Below are 20,076 nucleotides of genomic sequence, written 5' to 3' on the forward strand. Positions count from 1 at the left end.
GATGGCGCTGTTATGGAGAGGGGGATCTGTGGGTGGCGCAGTTATGGAGAGGGGGGTCTGTGGATGGCGCTGTTATGGAGAGGGGGATCTGTGCACTGTTATGGGCATAACAGTGCACAGATCCCCCTTCCCATAGCAGTGCCATACACAGATCCCCCCTCCTCCCCATAGCAGTGCTATACACAGACCCCCCTCCCCATAGCAGTGCCATAGACAGATCCTCCCCCCTCCCCATAGCAGTGCTATACACAGACCCCCTTCCCATAGCAGTGCCATAGACAGATCCTCCCCCCCCTCCCCATAACAGCCCCGGCCCGATGCTTGCATCTTTATTTTACCTTTTTACAATGACGCTCCCGCTCCTGTAACAGCCAGGCAGAGCGGACGGCGGCGTAACGTCACTCAATCACGTGACGCACCTGCTCCGCCCACTTCATGAATGAAGGAGGCGGAGCAGGCATGTCACGTGAGTGAGTGACGTTACGCCGCCGTCCGCTCTGCCTGGCTGTTACAGGAGCGGGAGCGTCATTGTAAAAAGGTAAAATAAAGATGCAGCGACCGCCCGCCCGAATAGCAACGAATCTGCGATTATTCGATAACTGGATTCGTCGACAACGAATCCAGTTATCGAATATAATCGATTACATCGATTAATCGTTGCAGCCCTACAAGTAACGTACAATAATGCCATAAATATAGAAAACATTCTGGTGCTAATGCTCTGCTTATTTAGCAAATTTGAGATTCTTGGCACATACATTTTGTTCAAAATTATTTGGGTCTGTCTGCCAAACGTCAAGGCGATTTCGAGAAGACGGGAACCTAACACTAAATACTACCTGTTATGTGCCATACTGGCCACCATAACATTCAGGGAGTGCAGGTTCCACATGCATGCTGGGTCCACTCTGCCCTTTACCATTTTTGGTCCCATAATGGCCTCCATTAAATTTAGGGATTGCAGGTACCAACATGCATGCTGAGCGCACTCTATACCTCTCCTGGTGCCAGACGGCTTCCAATGAATGCAATGAGAGGAGGCTACAGCTTTATACTTACTCTAATTGAAATCAGCCTATGGAGCAGACAGGCTGGTCAGGAGTGCACGACCAACTGGAGTCTGCCACACCTCCAGCTCAGTAAAACTGCAAAAAAAAGGGGGTCATTCAGCACATCTCAATGTGCAGGTGCACGCTGCCATGGCTAGAAACACAAAGAAAAAAAGGCAATGCAATACACACAAATAAAGTACAATAATGCCATAATTGCACAATACAATAAAGTACAATAATGCCAATGTTGGTACCAGCTGTAGCCATCTGCAGGCCTCCATAGGAAAACACCAACCTCTTCATAATCTGCTGGGTAAACTGACAGCAGAATATGAGAAATGCAATTGCATGTTCAAGACCCCTAGGGGGTATATAAAAATAAATAAAAATAATCTATAAAAATTCAAATCACCCCCTTTCCCCATAATTTAAATAAATAATAAAAAATATACATCATAGGCAGCACCGCATCCCAAAATGCCAGAATTATTCTAATATACATGTATTTATCCTGTACGATGAACGCCATCCTGGAAAAAAAAAATCTAAATGGCCAATTTGCAGGTTTTTCACAAAGTGTTTTCACTGTGCAAAAAATGAGCCCTCACAGCCCTGTAGATGTAAATTTAAAAAAGTTATAAAGGTCAGAATATGGCGGAGAAAGAAAATTTGTTTTTGAAGTTTTTATTTTCTTATAAGTATTAAAACACAAGAAAAATGTGGTATTGCTGTAATCATACTGACCCAGACAATGAAGGTAACAGGTCAGTTTCACCACATAGGGAACACTGTAAAAACAAAACCCATAAAACGGTGGGGGAATTGTTTGTTTTTCTCCCAATTCCATCTCATTTGGAATTTTTCCAGCTTCATTTTATGCAATATTATATGGTGCCATTAGAAAGTACACAAAAAACAAGCCCTCATATGGCAGTTTGAATGGAAAGGTGGAAAAGTTATGGCTTCAGGAAGGCAGGGTGAGAAAAATGGAAAATCGCTACATCACTTCAAGTATTTTTTATGTGCAGGGGAACAGGGGAAGTGCTTAGGAGTATTTTTGTAATATACTCTATTACATGATTTTGAAGACACCCTTAATGAGCATTGCTAGGGAAAATCCGGGGCACATTTATTAAGACCGGTGGTTTCGGAGTAGGAAAATGGTCTAAATGTAAAACAGCGAGGAAGCTGTCTTACATTTAGAAGCGGCGGTGGATATGCCAGAGTTATAAAGAAAGGTTATGGCCACAGGGTGAGAGAGGCGCTCATAGGGTAAATAAGTCAAGATACAACTGCTTCCTTCAAAAACAGGTGGATATAACCTACTCACCTGTTTTTGGTTGCACCGAAATCAGGTGCAACCGTATTAAAGGTATGCTGTGAGATTTGTAGGTAACAGGTTGATGCTGCCAGATGCGTCAGGAAACCCTTGGGGCGAAGGCCAGGTCGCCACTCGGGTAAAAATTGGAAAACGTATCTCAGCTTGTCACGTTGAAGTGATCCAGCTAATAGACGATCGTAAGGCGCATTACCACAACCCGATGCCGGATACAACAAAGTTTATTACGAGACAACGGGTTTCGGGGTCTCGACGACCCCTTGATCAAGTCTACAAGGAACATAAATAGTAGAAAATAGATGTACAGTCATGTGAAAAAATTAGGACACCCTTTGAAAGCATGTGGTTTTTTGTAACATTTTTAATAAAAGGTTATTTCATCTCCGTTTCAACAATACAGAGAGATTAAAGTAATCCGACTAAACAAAGAAAACTGAAGAAAAGTCTTTTCAAGATCCTCTGTAAATGTCATTCTACAAAAATGCCTATTCTAACTGAGGAAAAAGATAGGACACCCTTGCCCCTAATAGCGAGTGTTACCTCCTTTGGCTGAAATAACTGCAGTGAGACGGTTCTTGTAGCCATCTACCAGTCTTCGACATCGGTCTGAGGAAATTTTACCCCACTCCTCAATGCAGAACTTTTTCAGCTGTGAGATGTTTGAGGGGTTTCTTGCACGTACAGCCCTTTTCAAGTCACCCCACAGCATCTCAATGGGATTCAAATCTGGACTTTGACTTGGCCATTCCAGGACTCTCCATTTCTTCTTTTTCAGCCAATCTTTGGTTGATTTACTAGTATGTTTTGGGTCATTGTCATGTTGCATGGTCCAGTTCCGCTTCAGCTTTAATTTTCTAACTGATGGTCTCACATGTTCTTCAAGCACCTTCTGATACACAATAGAATTAATCGTGGATTCTATGATGGTGAGCTGACCAGGTCCTGCTGCAGCAAAGCAGCCCCAAACCATGACACTTCCACCTCCATGCTTCACAGTTGGTATGAGGTTCTTTTCTTGGAATGCTGTGTTTGGTTTACGCCAAACATGTCCTCTGCTGTTGTGTCCAAATAATTCAATTTTGGACTCATCTGTCCAAAGAACATTATTCCAGAAGTCCTGGTCTTTGTCAACTTTATCTCTGGCAAATGTCAGTCTGGCCTCGATGTTTCTCAAGGAAAGCAAAGGTTTCCTCCTTGCACACCTCCCATGCAAGTTAAACTTGTACAGTCTCTTTCTGATTGTAGAGGCATGTACTTCTACATCAACAGTAGCCAGAGCCTGCTGTAGTTCTCGAGATGACACTTTAGGGTTTTTGGAGACCTCTTTTAGCATCTTGCGGTCTGCTCTTGGGGTGAACTTGCTGGGGCGACCAGTCCTGGGCATGTTGGCAGTTGTTTTGAAAGCCCTCCACTTGTAGACTATCTTCCGGACAGTGGAATGGCTGATTTCAAAATCTTTTGAGATCTTTTTAAATCCCTTCCCAGACTCATAGGCTGCTACAATCTTTTTTCTGAAGTCCTCTGACAGCTCTTTTGCTCTCACCATGGTGCTCACTCTCACTTCAACAGTCAGGAGCACACCAAACTAAATGTCTGAGGTTTAAATAGGGCAAGCCTCATTCAACATGCAGAGTAACGATCTACTAATTATGTGCACCTGGTGTGATATACCTGTGTGAGATCTGAGCCAATTTAAGAGGGAATACATGTGAGGGTGTCCTATCTTTTTCCTCAGTTAGAATAGGCATTTTTGTAGAATGACATTTACAGAAGATCTTGAAAATACTTTTCTTCAGTTTTCTTTGTTTAGTTGGATTACTTTAATCTCTCTGTATTGTTGAAACGGAGATGAAATAACCTTTTATTAAAAATGTTACAAAAAACCACATGCTTTCAAGGAGTGTCCTAATTTTTTCACATGACTGTATATGTATGTATAAAAGTCGTATATAGAATTTGATATATAGAGATGGATATATATTTGCATGAATAAATAAATATATAGGTAAAATAGAACACTTAATTGAGTGGGCAAGTACATCAATGAGTATGAGAAAGTATATATAAAAAGAGATCTGTAGGTATGTGCTTATGTACATAAATAGATAGATGAATAAGTAAAAATTAAAATACTTCATTGAGTGAGTAAATACATCAATAACATAAATTAATCAGTAAATATATATATAATAATAGTGTATACATAATAAATTATCCACATAACTAATGTATACATAATTCAATATGACGAGACGTTTTATGTTGATAGGACTGACATACGTCCTTGTAGACTTGATAAAGGAGTTATAAAGAGGCACTGGCCTCTTCATAACTTCTGCCGATCCAGCTTCCTCGCTGTCTTACATTTAGACAATTTTCCAGCCTAAACCAGGCGTAGAAAATGTTGAATAAGATGGGCCTGCTGGCCCGTTCCCTGCTGGCCCACATGGCCACTTTTTTAAACCTGGCGTGAGGGGGGAGAAGTCATTTAATGCGGTGCAAAAGGACCTTTGCGCCACAATCTGCGCCTGAAATGTCTGTTTAATAAATGACCCCCTCTGTCTTCAGTGTTCAGTGTGTACTCTAGATGGCTCATTGTCACATGTAGATGCAGGTTCCCAAGCCTGGCTCTTCTCTCTGTGCTACATTCATCAATATAAATGTCTCCATATACCGTAAAACTTTTTTTCCTGCCTATTAGGGCATCCATACACATTCAGTAGCTTTTGACCAAATGATCATTGGCTGACTGCTAACTCCCTCCTGGCTCCCCCATACACAGATACATTTGGTTTGGACGAACATGTATGTGTATGCAATTGGTAGAGTGGAGAAGGTAGCTGCCAGACACCTCTAGTGGTGGCTTATCTACCGGGAGAACAAGAAGATTGGTCAGAAATATTCATTTCTGTCAGGGGAGAGTTGGGAGTTGATGGTCACTGATTATAGCTCCTCAGCATGCTCAATATCTAACCAGCCACCGGGGAGATCTGGTATTGTGAAGAGTAATGTTGGCCATACACATTAGATACGTCGGGTGTCCTGACTCTCCCAATGGGTGATGAGGATTGGATTGTTAAAGAGTTATTCCCATCTCAGACAATAGGGGCATATCGCTGGGACCCGCATCTATATAGAGAACGGAGCCCCAAAAGTGGTGGACGGAGGAGCACTGGTGGATGCGTAGCCGCCATCCATTCATTTTCTATTGGGCCTTCAAAAATAGCTGAGCGCTGGCTTAACTATTTCCATCGGGCCCATAGAAGTGAATGAGAGCAGTGGCCGGTCATGCGTGGTGCGCTCCCATTCACTTCTATGGGGAAAGCACTTGGTGGTGACCAGACTGGAGTCCTTCAGCCACCACTTTGCGGGCTCCGTTCCCTTTATGGGTCCTAGTGATAGGCCCTCATTGTTTGAGATGAGACAACCCTTTTAAATGTCAGTTGTCCGATCCTGTAGTTCTCGAGGAGATAAGCTGCTGCCAGAGGCCAAGCCGAGCACCCGTGTGGATTAGACCAAAATGTAGTCAAAAAAGTTAAAGGGGTTGTCTCATCATAGACAATGGGGGCATATCGCTAGGATATGCCCCCGTTGTCTTATAGATGCGGGACCCACACTTATATAGAGAACAGAGCCCAAAAAGTGAAGCAGGGCGCACTGCGCATGCGCAGCCGCCCTCCATTCCTTTTTTATATGGGGCCGGCGAAAATAGCTTAGCGCTTGCTAGGCTATTTCCGTCGAGCCCATAGAAGTGAATGGGAGCGGTGGCCGGTCATGCGCGGTGCGCTCCCATTCACTTCTGTGGAGACCGGACCGGAGTCCTCCAGCCACCACCTTGCGGGGCTTCGTTCCCGGTATAGGCTGCACCTATAAGACAATGGGGGCGTATCTTAGTGATATGCCCCCATTGTCTATGATGAGACAACCCCTTTAAGTCAAATGAACTAGTTTATTATTTTCTACAGATGCCTTTTTAAAGCACAAAACATTTATTAACAACTTAATAAGGTGAAAGGAAAGGTGATCGCTTTAACAACGTGTGTCATTACTGTGCCATAAAGACCGTTCCCGGTACAGTCGGACGGCATTTCTATTTTCTTTTATTATTTTCTTTGACAAAGAATTAAACATAAAAAAGTAATGCAACCCAGTCATAATCTTCCCAGTTAATGAAAATAAGAAATAACTATTGTCTCAGTTTGCAAATAGCATCAATATTGGATATTTGCTGTCCAAGAGAAGACTGCATGCTTGATCTGCTAAGAAAATAAAGGAAAAAACATATATATTGATGTATATAAACTCCATAATGTAGTGATTTTTTTTTATATCAAGAGAGCTTTGCAATATGTTGTTTATAAAAAAAAACATGTGATGTGCCTGCAGCCAAAAATCTCTGTGCAAGCATACATTGTACAGACGGGGGGCGGGGGGCACCCATGTATTGACTTTACAGGTAGGTTATTCTCCAACAACTGCTTTTGACGGTTATGTCATATTTTTCATCCTTCTGTGACTTGTTGTGACAGGTAAGTGAATGGCAGATCTGCTCAAACTGGACGTTGTGGCCTTAAACCCTTCCTGACTCAGCGGTTTTCCATTTTGGTGTTATTGTTTTTCGCTCGCTGCCTTTCCAGAGCCATAACTTTTTTATTTTTCCGTTCACATAGCTGTATGAGGGCTTGCTTTTTGTCGGACAAGTTGTACTTTCTAATGCCATTATTTAATATGACATACAATGTAGAGAGAAGCTTAATTTAAAAAAGAATAAAAACTTTTGAAAGAATTAATAATTTTTTGTCATTACCATATTCTGACCCTATAATGTTTTTATAGTTATGTCTGTGGAGATGTGTGGCCACCTGCTGGCCTGAATTGTAATATACAAGCAATGGAACTGGAAGCCTAGTACAGGCTCAGGCTCATTACGTGCATAGAACACTTCCCCCAATTTCTGCCTGGGGGCACGCTTCCGGGTCTTAGCCCTCTCAGACGCCGTGGTCACACTTGACCACGACATCTGAGGGGGTTAAATATCCATGGTCGGCATTACCATCGATTGCGGACATTAGCCTCGGGTGTTTGCTGTATGAAACAGCAGGTCCCCGCTAGCTATCATGTTTGCTCCGCTACACAGTGGGCACAATCTTTAAAGACCCGACATCCGTCGTACAAGTATGGCAGATATCGTGAAGAGGTTAAAGGGGTATTTTGGTTTCATTAAAGGGAGTCTATCACCAGCATTTTGGACTTTTATCTGAGGTAGTATATGAGTAGTAGTACATATAAAGAGTCCAATTACTATTTTATATTTTCTTACTGCCCACCTATTCCCACTCTGTCAGTTGTCAAAGCTGCACTAAAATACATTGTCAGGACTACTGTGCATGCGCACATGAGTCCTCTCCATTATGTTGGAACAGCACAGCAGTCCAGGCTGTGTATTTCAGTGCCGCTTTGAGAACTGACAGCATGGGTGGGATTGGGGGCAGTTGGAAAATAAAAAATGGCGATCTGGACTCCTCATCTGTAGTACTACTCATATATTACTCCAGATAGTAATCCAAGATCATGATGACAGATTGCCTTTAAATTGATGACCTATCCTCAGTATAGGTCATTAATTGGTGACGGTCTGACTCTTGCACCCCTGCTGTTCAGCTGTCTGGGGGCTGTGGTGCTACTGCGAGAGCTGCGTCCTCTTCGGTGTTTACCTGCATGCCGTCTACATTGTAGTCGTGGTGCAGTGTAAGTACAGCTGTTCTTCCGATTCAGGTGAATTGGAGAGCAAAGTGTAATTACACTACACCGCCACTACAATGCAGACGGCATGCAGGTAAACACTGAAGAGGACGCAGCTCTCGCACTAGCGCCACAGCTGAACACCGGGGATTCGAGAGTCAGACCTTCACCAATCTGAAATTGATTACCTATACTGAGGATAGGTATCAATATCACAAAACTGGAATACCCCTTTAAGCCATAACAGATGGCCCGCAAACTGTAATTTGACGCCTTTTTCCTTCAAGCACAAATTAATTGAGGAAATGACATGATGAAATATCACTCCCAGAAAGTTTCTTTTGTCTTATGTATTTTACTCCAGTTTATGCATTCTTTTTCCCTTTTCTTTTGTCTCAGCTCACCATGCTGACGGACATGACCAGGTCGTAATAAGAGGGCACCAAAACTGTACTATATACCCTGCTCTTAAGTAGCCTGAGTAGCTCCTGAGCAAAGTACAAATGTAGCTGGTTCCTACACTGCCCTGGAAATGTGGACTTGGATAAGTCCAAGAGAGGCGGTATATTAGTGATAGGGACCCGTCTGCGGAAGCCACCCTGACGCCTGGTAGATGGGCCCGACACAAGTTTGATCAAAATGTGTGCTAAGAGCTTCCATTGATCCATTTATAGTAGTTATAATACTATTTGAATTTAGAATGAGCCCCATTTTTCAGCTTTATTGTTTGTATGTGTGTGCAGCCATTATTATTATTTTTATTAACCTAAGTAGCCAGTGACATGCCTACCATGAAGTGTAGAGGCATCTGGTAAACACTCTGCCAAGGGGTTGTCTGGTGCCCTAGTAGTAGATAGTGTAAAACACCACCACACCTAGAAATATGTTATCATTTCTATCTCTGTATTGATCCATCCAGAACAAAGCTTGGCCAACTTTTCGGTCCCGTCCCAGGATTTTTTTCACGGCCTACATAATTACATAAAAATTAGTATATAAATATGTTTGTCCATAGGTAGTATATGGAAAAAGTAGAAGAAATAAACAAATGATAGTTGGATATGCATATTACATTTGAGTAATATGTTCAATGTCATGGGGGACAAATGCAGATTCATTAAAGGGGTATTCCGGTTATAACAAGTTACCCCCTATCCACAGGATAGGGCAGGCATCAGCAACCTTCGGCACTCCAGCTGTGGTGAAACCAAGACTACCAGCATGCACACTTGCTTGGCTGTTGTCAGAACTTCCATAGAAGTGAAGTGAGTGTCGGAGGTTGCTGACCCCTAGGATTGGGGATAACTATCAGATTGATGGGGGTCCTACCGCTGGGACCCCCACTAATCTCAAGAACGTGGGCCTCTTGCCATGTTGAGCCCACCTGAAACGGACAGAGCTCGCTTTTCCGACCAACCGCTCCGTCCATTTCAGAGGGGCTTCTCAGGCTACGAGGCCCACGTTTCGTGATCGGTAGGGTTCCCAGTGGTAGGACCCCCACCAATCTGATAGTTAACCCCTATCCTGTGGATAGGGGATATCTTGCTGTAACTGTGGATAGGGGATATCTTGCTGTAACTGGAATACCCCTTTAAGGAAATGTAATTGAGAAAAACTGGGAAAAATGAAAATGGAGAGGTTGAAAATTGCTTATTTATGGATATTATTACAATGTACCATGTGTGTCCAGTTTGAAATAGCAGGGTGTTAGAGAGATGTGTTGGGTGTGAAACGTAGTGAGAGGGGAGGGTTGTATTGCAATAATAGAGACTACTGAGGAAAATAGTTGTGTATAGATATAGGGCTATCTTACTTATGGATGAAAAGGCAGACCATGCCTCTGCTATGGAGCCTGGAGGTGAGAGGGACTCTGTTTATGAACTGCCTCCCCTGTTCACAACATAAATTCGATGCATTTTCCAGCAGCCAGCACTAGGAGAGGAAAGTGCAAAGAAATTATGTACAGCTTCCATTGATATCAATGGTAACAGTATAAATTCCTGTGCACTGAGCCATCCCTTCCTACTGGTGGAGGCAGGCAGGCGGTTTTATAATCTGTGTGAAGGAAAGCAGGATATCAGTATATAAATTGCCGTTGTCTGATGTAACTGCATTGAGATGGTTTTCAAAATAAGGCTTTTGGCTTTTGCCTTTTGGCCCGGGGGTGTATGACACACACATATTGGGAAATTGGTTGGGCAGGGTGGCGCCATATTACATTTTGCCTTGGGGCCCTATGAGATCCGTGTAGGGAACATTTGAAATATGTGTTTTACCACTGTGGATTGGGAGATAAATTGTTCAAATAGGCCTAACCCAGGATTTATTTGAATTTGTGTTCCAGTGTTTGGCTGCCTGTGTGTGAATTCAGTCATTGTGCTTGTATCCCTCCTCAGCTGCAGTACTAAGTGGGTTAATCTGCTCTGCTGTGTATGTGTGCACCTGTTTGACTAATTAGCGATCAACCTGCTATATAATCTGTGTTTCTGTTCCTCAACTTTGCCTGGGCAATTGAGATCTTGCTCTGTCTCCATACAGCCTGCCAAGACCTCTAGCCCTGCTAGAGTCAGTAAAACGCTTTAATCCGTCTGTTTGTGTGTGGCGGCTAATGCTCTGTTCCCCAGGCTCAGTTTGACTGTCTTCTGTGTGCCGGCTTCTTTCTGTCTGCCTGGGTTCCTGAAGTTTTTCTTTCTGCCTGGGTTCCTGAAGTCTGTTGCCTAGATTACTGAAGTCCGTCCGTCTGCCTGCCTGGGTTCCTGAAGTTTTTCTTTCTGCCTGGGTTCCTGAAGTCTGTTGCCTAGATTACTGAAGTCTTTCTGTCTGCCAGTGTGCCTAGTTCCGTTCCATGCCTGTATTCTGTGTTTGCCTTGGAATTGTACTCTTTCTGGTTCTTTCTGTGTGTATTGCCTGTTTCTCTCGTGCTTTGCACTGGTGTTTCTGACCTCCATGGGTCATCTGCCAACTACACCGGGACTATTCTAAGAGGTAGAGGCCTGGGGGCTGTCCTGCAGCAAAGACCAGAATTGTATTTCTGTAGACAGTGTGCCTGACTTGCCTGACTTCTGATGTCTACATCCTTACACGCTGGGGGCTGTTGGCAATCCCACATTATGGCTGTACAAACAGTAGAGCTTCCTGCCCCATAAAGAATTATGAAAGCGTGTACATCCACCCACATAACCTTTCAACAGCCAAAAATATGTCGCAGTTCCTAAGGACTTCTCTGCATCCTCAAGAGTTGCATTCATATTTAACACAAGGATAATTACATTTTGGGAAACCATAATTGTTCGGAAAAGAATTATGCCTCCTTACAAAACATATAACACATAACAGACATCCAAATAAATCTGAGGCTACCAGGAAAGAGAATGAACAAACCACAAAACCACATCCTCATTCAGTATGGTAACCTGGGGCAAATGGACAAGTATTAAAGGAAAGAGCTGATTTTCAAGTGATTGCAGCTAGCAAATATTAAATCCAGACCTGAAGAAAAACTCAGAGGAGGTTATTAAACGGCATAGTTTACTTGTCAGCTAATAGTGCTCTGTAAGTATCTGTATTTTGAGCATTGCACAGTTTCTGGCATACAAGAGGAAACTTCATTTTGGAGCTCCTTCTGCCTAATATGTCTGCAGCTTCATACTGTTGGTCTATAGCTGTATGAGTTACTGGAGCCCTTGGATAACCTTAGCAGATACCGTTCTGTTGGCATGGAGAAAAAGAAGACGTTACATGTAAATGATTAGCAAAATGGTCTTGGTCCTAGTATGTTCATGAACGTGGAAAGATGCAGTCACCTAGTTGTTTACTGGCCATAGGACAAGATATCATAAAAGACTCGAGCTAGCCGAGACATTTAGAAAGAAGCAATGTTAGCACAACCTACAAAGTGGAATACATGCACAACTGCACGTACGCTGTAGCTGCTATACAAAAGCAAACACAAGATACAGTAGCACTCTGCAAACATTGAATATTTGGGGTTTAAATTGCATCCAATATTATATTCACTAAACACATAAATGTGAGCTACGTGGTATACATTTTGATTGAAGTGTATATCCTGGCAAGGGGACCTCTTATACATGGGACCTATGCACTAAAGCAGGCATGCTCAACCTGCGGCCCTCCAGCTGTTGCAAAACTACAACTCCCAGCTTTCCCGGACAGCCTATAGCTATAAGCCTGCAGCAGGACATGGGGGGAGTTGTAGTTTTACAACAGCTGGAGGGCCACAGGTTGAGCATCACTGCACTAAAGCAACTCACCTCCTTTGGAGGCCCAAGGAGAGGTAAATCTGTTTAGTTTATAGATCATCTATAAGAAGTCACCTTGACGGGGCAGATGGGCTTGTACACTTTGATGTGCTCCATCTGTGTGTATAGTAAATATTGCACTAGATGTATTTGCATTATGTGTGTATAACATGTATTGCCTTTCACTTTTCACCGTTGGTGTTTTAGAACAATTCCTAACTTCCAGAATACACAAAGCTTTCTGAGGCTGGACTCACAAATGTTTGGCAGTTTTTCCCCGCAGCGTTTTCAAATGGAGTCTGTCACCAGGATATTCACTGTTGAACCAGGCACAATCACCCAGATTTACTAATGTGTCTGCACCCAAAATGTATCTAAAAAGTGGCACAAATTGGCGCAGTGTGGCATTTCGAGGGTTTCTGCATGCAATGGGCTGATTATTAGGATCCAACGTTCCTACGAATGCTCTTCCTGATAATCTGGCTGTCTAAAGGTGCTGCAGATCACCTAATGAAAGAACGAAACACTCGTTCTTCAGATGAAATGGTGTGGACACCCCAACCATTGTTTTCGGGCAGCAGAGAGTGCTGTCTAAACCACACTCTGCTGCCCAGGACCTTCCCGACAATCGGCTGTACCCTTAAAGAGGACCTTTCACCGATTATGACAATGTGAACTAAGAATACACACATGGAGAGCGGCGCCCGGGGATCTCACTGCACTTACTATTATCCCTGGGCGCCGCTCCGTTCTCCCGCTATGCCCTCCGGTATCTCCGATCACAAAGTTTTGGTAGGCGGAGTCTGCCCTTGTTCTTCTATAGTGCTGGCCAATCGCATAGCAGAGCTCACAGCCTGGGAGAAAATAACCTCCCAGGCTGTGAGCTCTGCGCTGCGATTGGCCAGCGCTACAGCAGAACAAGGGCAAACTCTGCCTACCATAACTTAGTGATTGAAATCTCCGCCTACTATAACTTAGTGGCCGGAGATACCGGAGCTTATACCGGGAGAACGGAGCGGTGCCCGGGGATAATAGTAAGTGCAGTGAGATCCCCGGGCGCCGCTCTCCATGTCTGTATTCTTAGTTCACAGTGTCATAATCGGTGAAAGGTCCTCTTTAACTTAGCAGTTCATTCCTTTCATCTAGAGAAAAAGTACTTTTAATGCACATAATTGCACTGAGGGTATGCCCAAGCCACCCGGTGCACCCTTGCTCCTCCTGCTTCCTCTGCCAGCCCATGCATCTCTTTCATGATTGACAGGCTCGGGTTCCTGCATGGTCATCTCATATGGCCCTTTGGCGAAGCAATGAGATTTGTTTCCAACTAAGTTGCATGTTGTGCATGGTAGATTTTGGCACTTGAGCAACATTTTTAGGGCCTATTTACTTGGGTCCAGGTGCATACATCTAATAGGATGATGTCCTAATTTGTATAAATCTTTTAGCTTCCCTAGCATTTAAGAGTCAGTGTCCAACTTTTTAAAAACCTTGGAACATAACAAGGGAAATTAGCCCAGCCAAATATCCAACCACAGGCAGCTGTTTTGGGGTGTTTGCCCCCTCATCATTACGGAATAGGATTCAGAGGAATGGCTGAGTAAGATGCCTCGGACACAGCTTATGGAAGGTTTTCCCATGGAGCACTGATAAATGGCTGGTCAAGATCCAAACTGTATGCACTGTAGAAAGTGGCGTATGCCAATCCCCGATCCAGGATTGGTGACCAGATGACATCACATAACGATATGCTGATTGATATACTGAGAGTAAGAAGCTTGGGTGGAGGGTAAAGCATTCCTTTCCACTGACATTGTCTGCTAGGACCCTTTATCCAGATGAGTGATCAAGCACTGATTACAGTCTCTCCTTGCCTTTAGCAGGGAGAAGCATATGGCGGGTGAGGCTGGTAAAAAGAGGCTTTCTCTTGCAGAGACAAGACAATGAAATCCAGTGCCACTATGCCATGGCCGTAGCTACTCCGTTTTTTTTTGTTGCATTTATGCAAATACTAATAAGCGATCTGGCGAAAAACTAAATCTCGCTGATACCTAATTTTCACATATGCGGCCTGCACCAAGAGTTGTATTTTTCTAGTTGTCATGTGATAATAATCATAGTCCGAATAATCTCTGGAATTAGGCAGTCCCTTTGAAAACTCTAGCCACGGGACAGCCACGTCTGTTTACAATATTTAGGTTGTGCACGTGTAATCTAGTAGGATTACGGATCTTACAGTTGACATATGATTTTCCCTGCAGTGTGTGTCTGGGGGAGAAATACAATTGCACGCACATCGGAGATTCGCTGCAGGTTTGTTGTGGAATGTCGTAAAGCCCGATGCATCCGATTAAGTTTTGTGTGGTCAGGTTTCCGCACTGGAGTAATGTGGGAGGAGAGACTTATGATTATGAAAACAGCACAAGGAAACAGGAAAATACATGCTCTCACTGCCTGTCTGCTTTTTATTATCGCTCAATGTAGAAAGCGTTTCCAGCTCAATGATGACCCCAGAAGTGGCTTGTGCACGCACATTTTACTAGAATGACTTCAGGCTTTGTTTGGAAAGCTTTGATCACTCATTCCCCAATTTGGGGAGAGGAAACTGGATTTTAGAAACATAAATAGATCCGTTTTTTTTTTTTTTCTTTTCTGTGGGTTTAATAACAACCCAATAGGAATTCATCTCCCCCCTTGGTGATTTACAGTTCATATATGTTTATAGGCATATTGTGCATTTACTTTAACCATCATGTTCTTATCTTTGGATGTCAATCAGTATTGAAAAGCTTTCCCTTTAAAGGGTTGTCTCACTTCAGAAAATTGCATTTATCATGTACAGAAAATGAATAATTAAGACACTTACTAATGTGTTGTGATTGTCCATATTGCTTCCTTTGCTGGCTTAATTTATTTTTCTATGGCATTATACTCTGTTCTTTCCAGGGGTTGGTCCAGGAGTGGTGGTTGTGCTTGCACACTATAGGAAAAGGCACCGGCCCCTCTGGTGGCCAGGACCGCAGGAGTGCGCAATGTCTAACACTTTTTCCTATAGTGATCAATCACGGCCACCACTGCTGGATTGCAGGGTGGCTGTAACCATGGAAAGGAGCAGTGTATGATATGATGGAAAAATGGATCAAGCCAGCAAAGGAAGCAATATGGATAATAACAATACATTAGTCAGTGATGATAAATGATAAAGGCCATTCTACTCCACTGTCAGCTGGATCTGGTAAGCGGCATTACTTGCGGCAGTGCATCTATGCTATATCGGAGTTAATGTACTAGGGAAGCGTGGCACTCTCAGCTATCTGCTGTGCTGGGAAATTCTACTAGAGAACCAGTGGTCAGAAGCACCGCAGTGCTGGGAGAACTGAGGGTAGGTTCACACTTGTGTTCACCAGATCTGGCCTAACTGGATACTGCAGTTTCCCTCCGGACTCCATTGATTATAATGGGATCCATGGAACCATTACACTTTCCGTCATAGGTGCCGGTTTTCAGCCGGACAGCAACCATTGCAAGTGTGAACCTACCCATAGAAGGCAATGCATCACTAAGCCAGCGCTACAGTCTCGTCATTCTCACAATAGCTAGTGGTTCCAGAAATCTTCCCTGATTACAAAGTGATAGCATATCCTAGAAATATTCCATGGGTAGGTTCACACAAAGTTTTTTTTAGGAGGTTTTGAGGCAGATTCTGCCGCAGGTTTTTTCAGAAGGCGATGGCACTTGCACCTACGTTTAGCCACAAGGGCATTATAAAAGTTGCAAATTGCAAGTTTGCGATTTTGTTAGGTGAGTTTCAGGTGTAGGGTGTCACAGTAAATGACCCCTTCTACGTGCAGTGGGCAGTTTTTCTAGGCATAGGGTATTACATGACTAAAATAGTTTGGTTACTTTTCTTGCCACGGTCTTGTTCATAATTTGCATTCATCTGTTGAGCCCGATGTATCGTTAGAACTTGTCTGCCATTGCCATTGGGCTTCATAAAATAATTAGCTTCAAATATGATCTGCGGTCACAATAGGGAAGATATTTGTAGCATTTCCTTTGCCTGAAGACTGGAGCTCTCTCTTCTCCAGCTGGCCTCCTGGAATGTTTTTATTGATATTGTAGCGTATCCTGTTCATTATGAATGTGCCACATTACAGGAAGTCTGGATTGCAAATATTTGTGATCCTGTAAGAGAGCCTGGGGAGTTCAGGCAGGTGTGCATGCCCTTTTATAGCTCTCCAGCCTTTCTGTGTAGGCACCAGATGCGTTATGTCAGGTTAAAGCATCTCTGGACACATTAAGAGTCTCTACACACATAGCTGTTTACCAAAAAAACTACCAGATTAACCACACGCATCATTTTTTTCAGCCACTTGCTGTTTTTGCCACTTTTTGGTGTATTTTTTTGTTTTTGTAAACAGTGTGTTTGCCTAGTAGCATTTTCCTCATGGCGTTTTACCTTCAGAGAATGAACACCTAAAAAAAATCTGAGAGCTACAACATGCTGGATTTAGAAAAAAAGCCACAAAGACAAAAAACACCACTTAACAAACAAACAAACAAATGGCAACTTAAAAAAAGTGCTTGTGTGTCCTGCGGTTTATATTTTTCATGGACCTTCGGCTGACATTTGGAGCTGTGGTCAAACTACAACTCCCAAGATGTACACTTGCTTGGCTGTTCTCAGAACTTCACAGAAATTAATGGAGCATGCTGGAAGTCGTAGTATCACCACAGCTGGAGTGCCGGAGGTTAGCCATTACTGCAATATACCTTTATGAAAGCAAAGACCAGCAGACAAATATACTTAAATATGGGTTTATGGTATGTGCAAATCCTTAGGACTACTAAGGCTGTGTGTGCATAGATTTGCCCCCCCCCCCTGTTTAACATTTATGTTGGGGAAAACGCTTTCCCATCCTGCCAATCCCAAAAAGTATCCGTTAATGGATACTTTTATTTTTATTTTTTTACAATTGAACCCTATGATGGTGGATGCTTAGTATGGCGTCCATCAAAGGCATCTGTTTAACGTATACGTCATATATATATTGTATCTTAAACGTGGGAGCCCAACACTAATAAATATAAAATTTATCAGATTTCGTAATGGCAGGATACAGTACCAAAGACACAGCCCATCTCCAGTCACGTGAGCTCAGAAACAGCTACAGAAAGCAGTGACTAGTGTAAAGGAGGCTGCATCAGAATCTGTAACTTAAAGGGGTTGTGCAGTGGGTACATATTGATGACCCATCCTCAGGTTAGGTCATGAATATCAGATCCGCGGGGGTCAAGTGAATGGGACGAGTAGCTGTAATTGCTCTGCACTGCCTCTACAAGCAAGGCGACGCGTAGGTAAGCCTGAAGAGGAAGCAGCGCTCACACGAGTCTCCATTTTAAACAGCTGACCAGCGGGAGTGTCGGGAGTTTGACCCTCGCCAATTTGATTTTGATGACCTATTCTAAGGATAAATATCAGTATGTTTCCGCTGCACAATCCCTATAATACTCACCCCTATTCACCCACTCTGCAGATCGGCAGTGTAATGTAAAGAGGGCTGCCAAGAAAGCACAAATAATGCAGAGGATTCCTGGAGGAGTCCTCTCCATGTATTACACAGTAGGGAGTATTACGATAAAAATGACAGATTCTGATGCAACTTTCCTAATGCTGTTTACTATCCTTAGAAAGCAGTTTATGGGCCAGTTCCCTTTAAATGCCTATTAATAAATGATATATACATATTTTTTTATTTGTGTATTATTTTTGTGTAGCAACATAATGCATGACTGAATGGCTTTCTCTGCAGGTTTGAAAGCTCTGAGGAGAAAACTAGAAGAAATGTGCAACCCATCAGACACTGAAGTGGCTGGCTCAGTGGTAATCACTCTGAATGATTTCCTGCAGGCGATGAATGATGTCAGGCCCAGTGCCATGCGGGAGGTGGCCGTGGATGTGCCTAATGTAAGTAAAACTTGTCCTCAATGCAGGGACTATGAATGTTGTCAAATGTATGCTAATGAGTCTCACCGTTAGGGTCCATTCACACGTCCGCATCCGTTCCGCAATTATGCGGAACAGGTGCGGACCTATTCATTTTAATGGTGCTGCAAAAGATGCGAACAGCACGCTGTGTACTGTCCATCCAAACTTCCGCTCAGCTGCACCACCAAAAAGATAGATCATGTCCTATTCTTGTCCGCAGCCAAGGACAAGAATAGGCATTTCTATCATAGTGCCGGCCGTGTGCGGTCTGCCAAATGCGGAACGCACATGGCCGGTGCCCGTGTTTTGCGGATCTGCAATTTGCGGACCGCAAAACACTTGCTGACCTGTGAATGGCCCATTATAGATACATCATATTCCATCAGACTGAAAATTTGCTGCTAAATTCATTTTACTCACTTTTATAGTGCTGACATATTCCGCAGCGCTTTACAGAAGTTAGCATCACGCTGTCACGAGGGTGTCAAGAACCACGCCTGACTCCGTTATACCCGGGGTCAGGGATTCACAGCGGTTGGCTGCGCGCTCTATGTAAGATAGGGCTGTTTCCTTATGGTAGCTTTCTGGGTTTGCTTTGCAACCCTTTTTGGCTCACTCAGGGATGCGTAGCTCCTTCTACTCAGCTGTTTCTTGTCTGTCACTCCCAACCTCCTTATATTCCCCTCTCACACTTCTCTGGTTGCCAGATATAGAGCTTCCTGCCTGGACTTCTATACTGACCCACTGGAGCTGTGTTGCTGCGTTCTCTGGTTGTTGTTCCAGAACGTTTCCCTCCGGATCCATGTTGGACCTTTGTGGTCTGCTGTGGTCGCCCACCTGGGTTTATGTGTTTGTCTGTATTGTCTGTCCTCTCCCTGGTGTTTCCCTCTTAGTGCAGTGGTGCGGACTAGCGATCCCACCGGCCCGTTCACTATCTAGGGCTCATTTTAGGGAAAGCCAGGGTTTAGGCACGTGATCGCCGCACGGGTGAGGAACCCGTCTAGGGACATCAGGGCAGTCAGGTGCCAGCCGCAAGGTGAGTCAGGGGTCACCACCTTTCCCTCTGCCTTGGGCAGGGCTTTCCCTTTTCCCTCCCTGTGCGTGACGCTGGTCATTACACACGCTGTCCCCAATGGGGCTCACAATCTAAGTTTCTAAGCATGTCTTTGTAGTGTAGGAGGAAACTGGAGAACTCGGAGGAAACCCACGCAGACACATAGGGAACATACATACTCCATGCAGATGTCCTTGGTTGGATTCTAACCTAGGACTCTACTAGTGCAGGGATGGCCAACCTGCGGCTCTCCAGCTGTTGCAAAACTACAACTCTCAGCATGCCCAGACTGCCTACAGCAGGGCATGGTGGGAATTGTAGTTTTACAACAGCTGGAGAGCCACAGGTTGGCCATTCCTGCACTAGTGTTAACCACTTGGCCACTGTGGTTATAATAAAAGCATATCTATAACAAGAAGTTCTCAAACCATTCGGAAAGTCTTCATACCCTTTCACTTTTTTCACATTTTGTTATGTCGCGGCCTTGTGCCAAAATAAAAACAAATTCAATCTTTCCCCCACAATCTGCACTCAATACCCCATAATATGAAGTGAAAACGGAATTTTAGAAATGTTTGCAAATTTATTAAAAAGGAAAAACTAACATTTTGCATAGACGGAAGTACTGTATACAGACCCTT

The 20,076-nt window shown here is 43.7% G+C and overlaps 1 protein-coding gene across 2 annotated transcripts in view; it reads left to right on the plus strand.

Moving 5' to 3' along the window:
- Positions 1 to 20,076, plus strand: part of SPATA5 (spermatogenesis associated 5) — a 382,760-nt gene that overhangs the window by 62,619 nt on the left and 300,065 nt on the right. For both annotated transcript variants that reach the window (XR_006390924.1, XM_044302228.1), the window contains exon 10: positions 18,206 to 18,360. Coding sequence is in view for 1 of the 2 variants with exons in the window: in XM_044302228.1 (XP_044158163.1) it covers positions 18,206 to 18,360 (155 nt within the window). In the remaining variant the exon portion in view is untranslated. The remainder of the gene's footprint in view (positions 1 to 18,205; positions 18,361 to 20,076) is intronic.

Source organism: Bufo gargarizans, chromosome 1 (genome assembly GCF_014858855.1).
Source record: "Bufo gargarizans isolate SCDJY-AF-19 chromosome 1, ASM1485885v1, whole genome shotgun sequence".
NCBI lineage: Eukaryota > Metazoa > Chordata > Amphibia > Anura > Bufonidae > Bufo > Bufo gargarizans.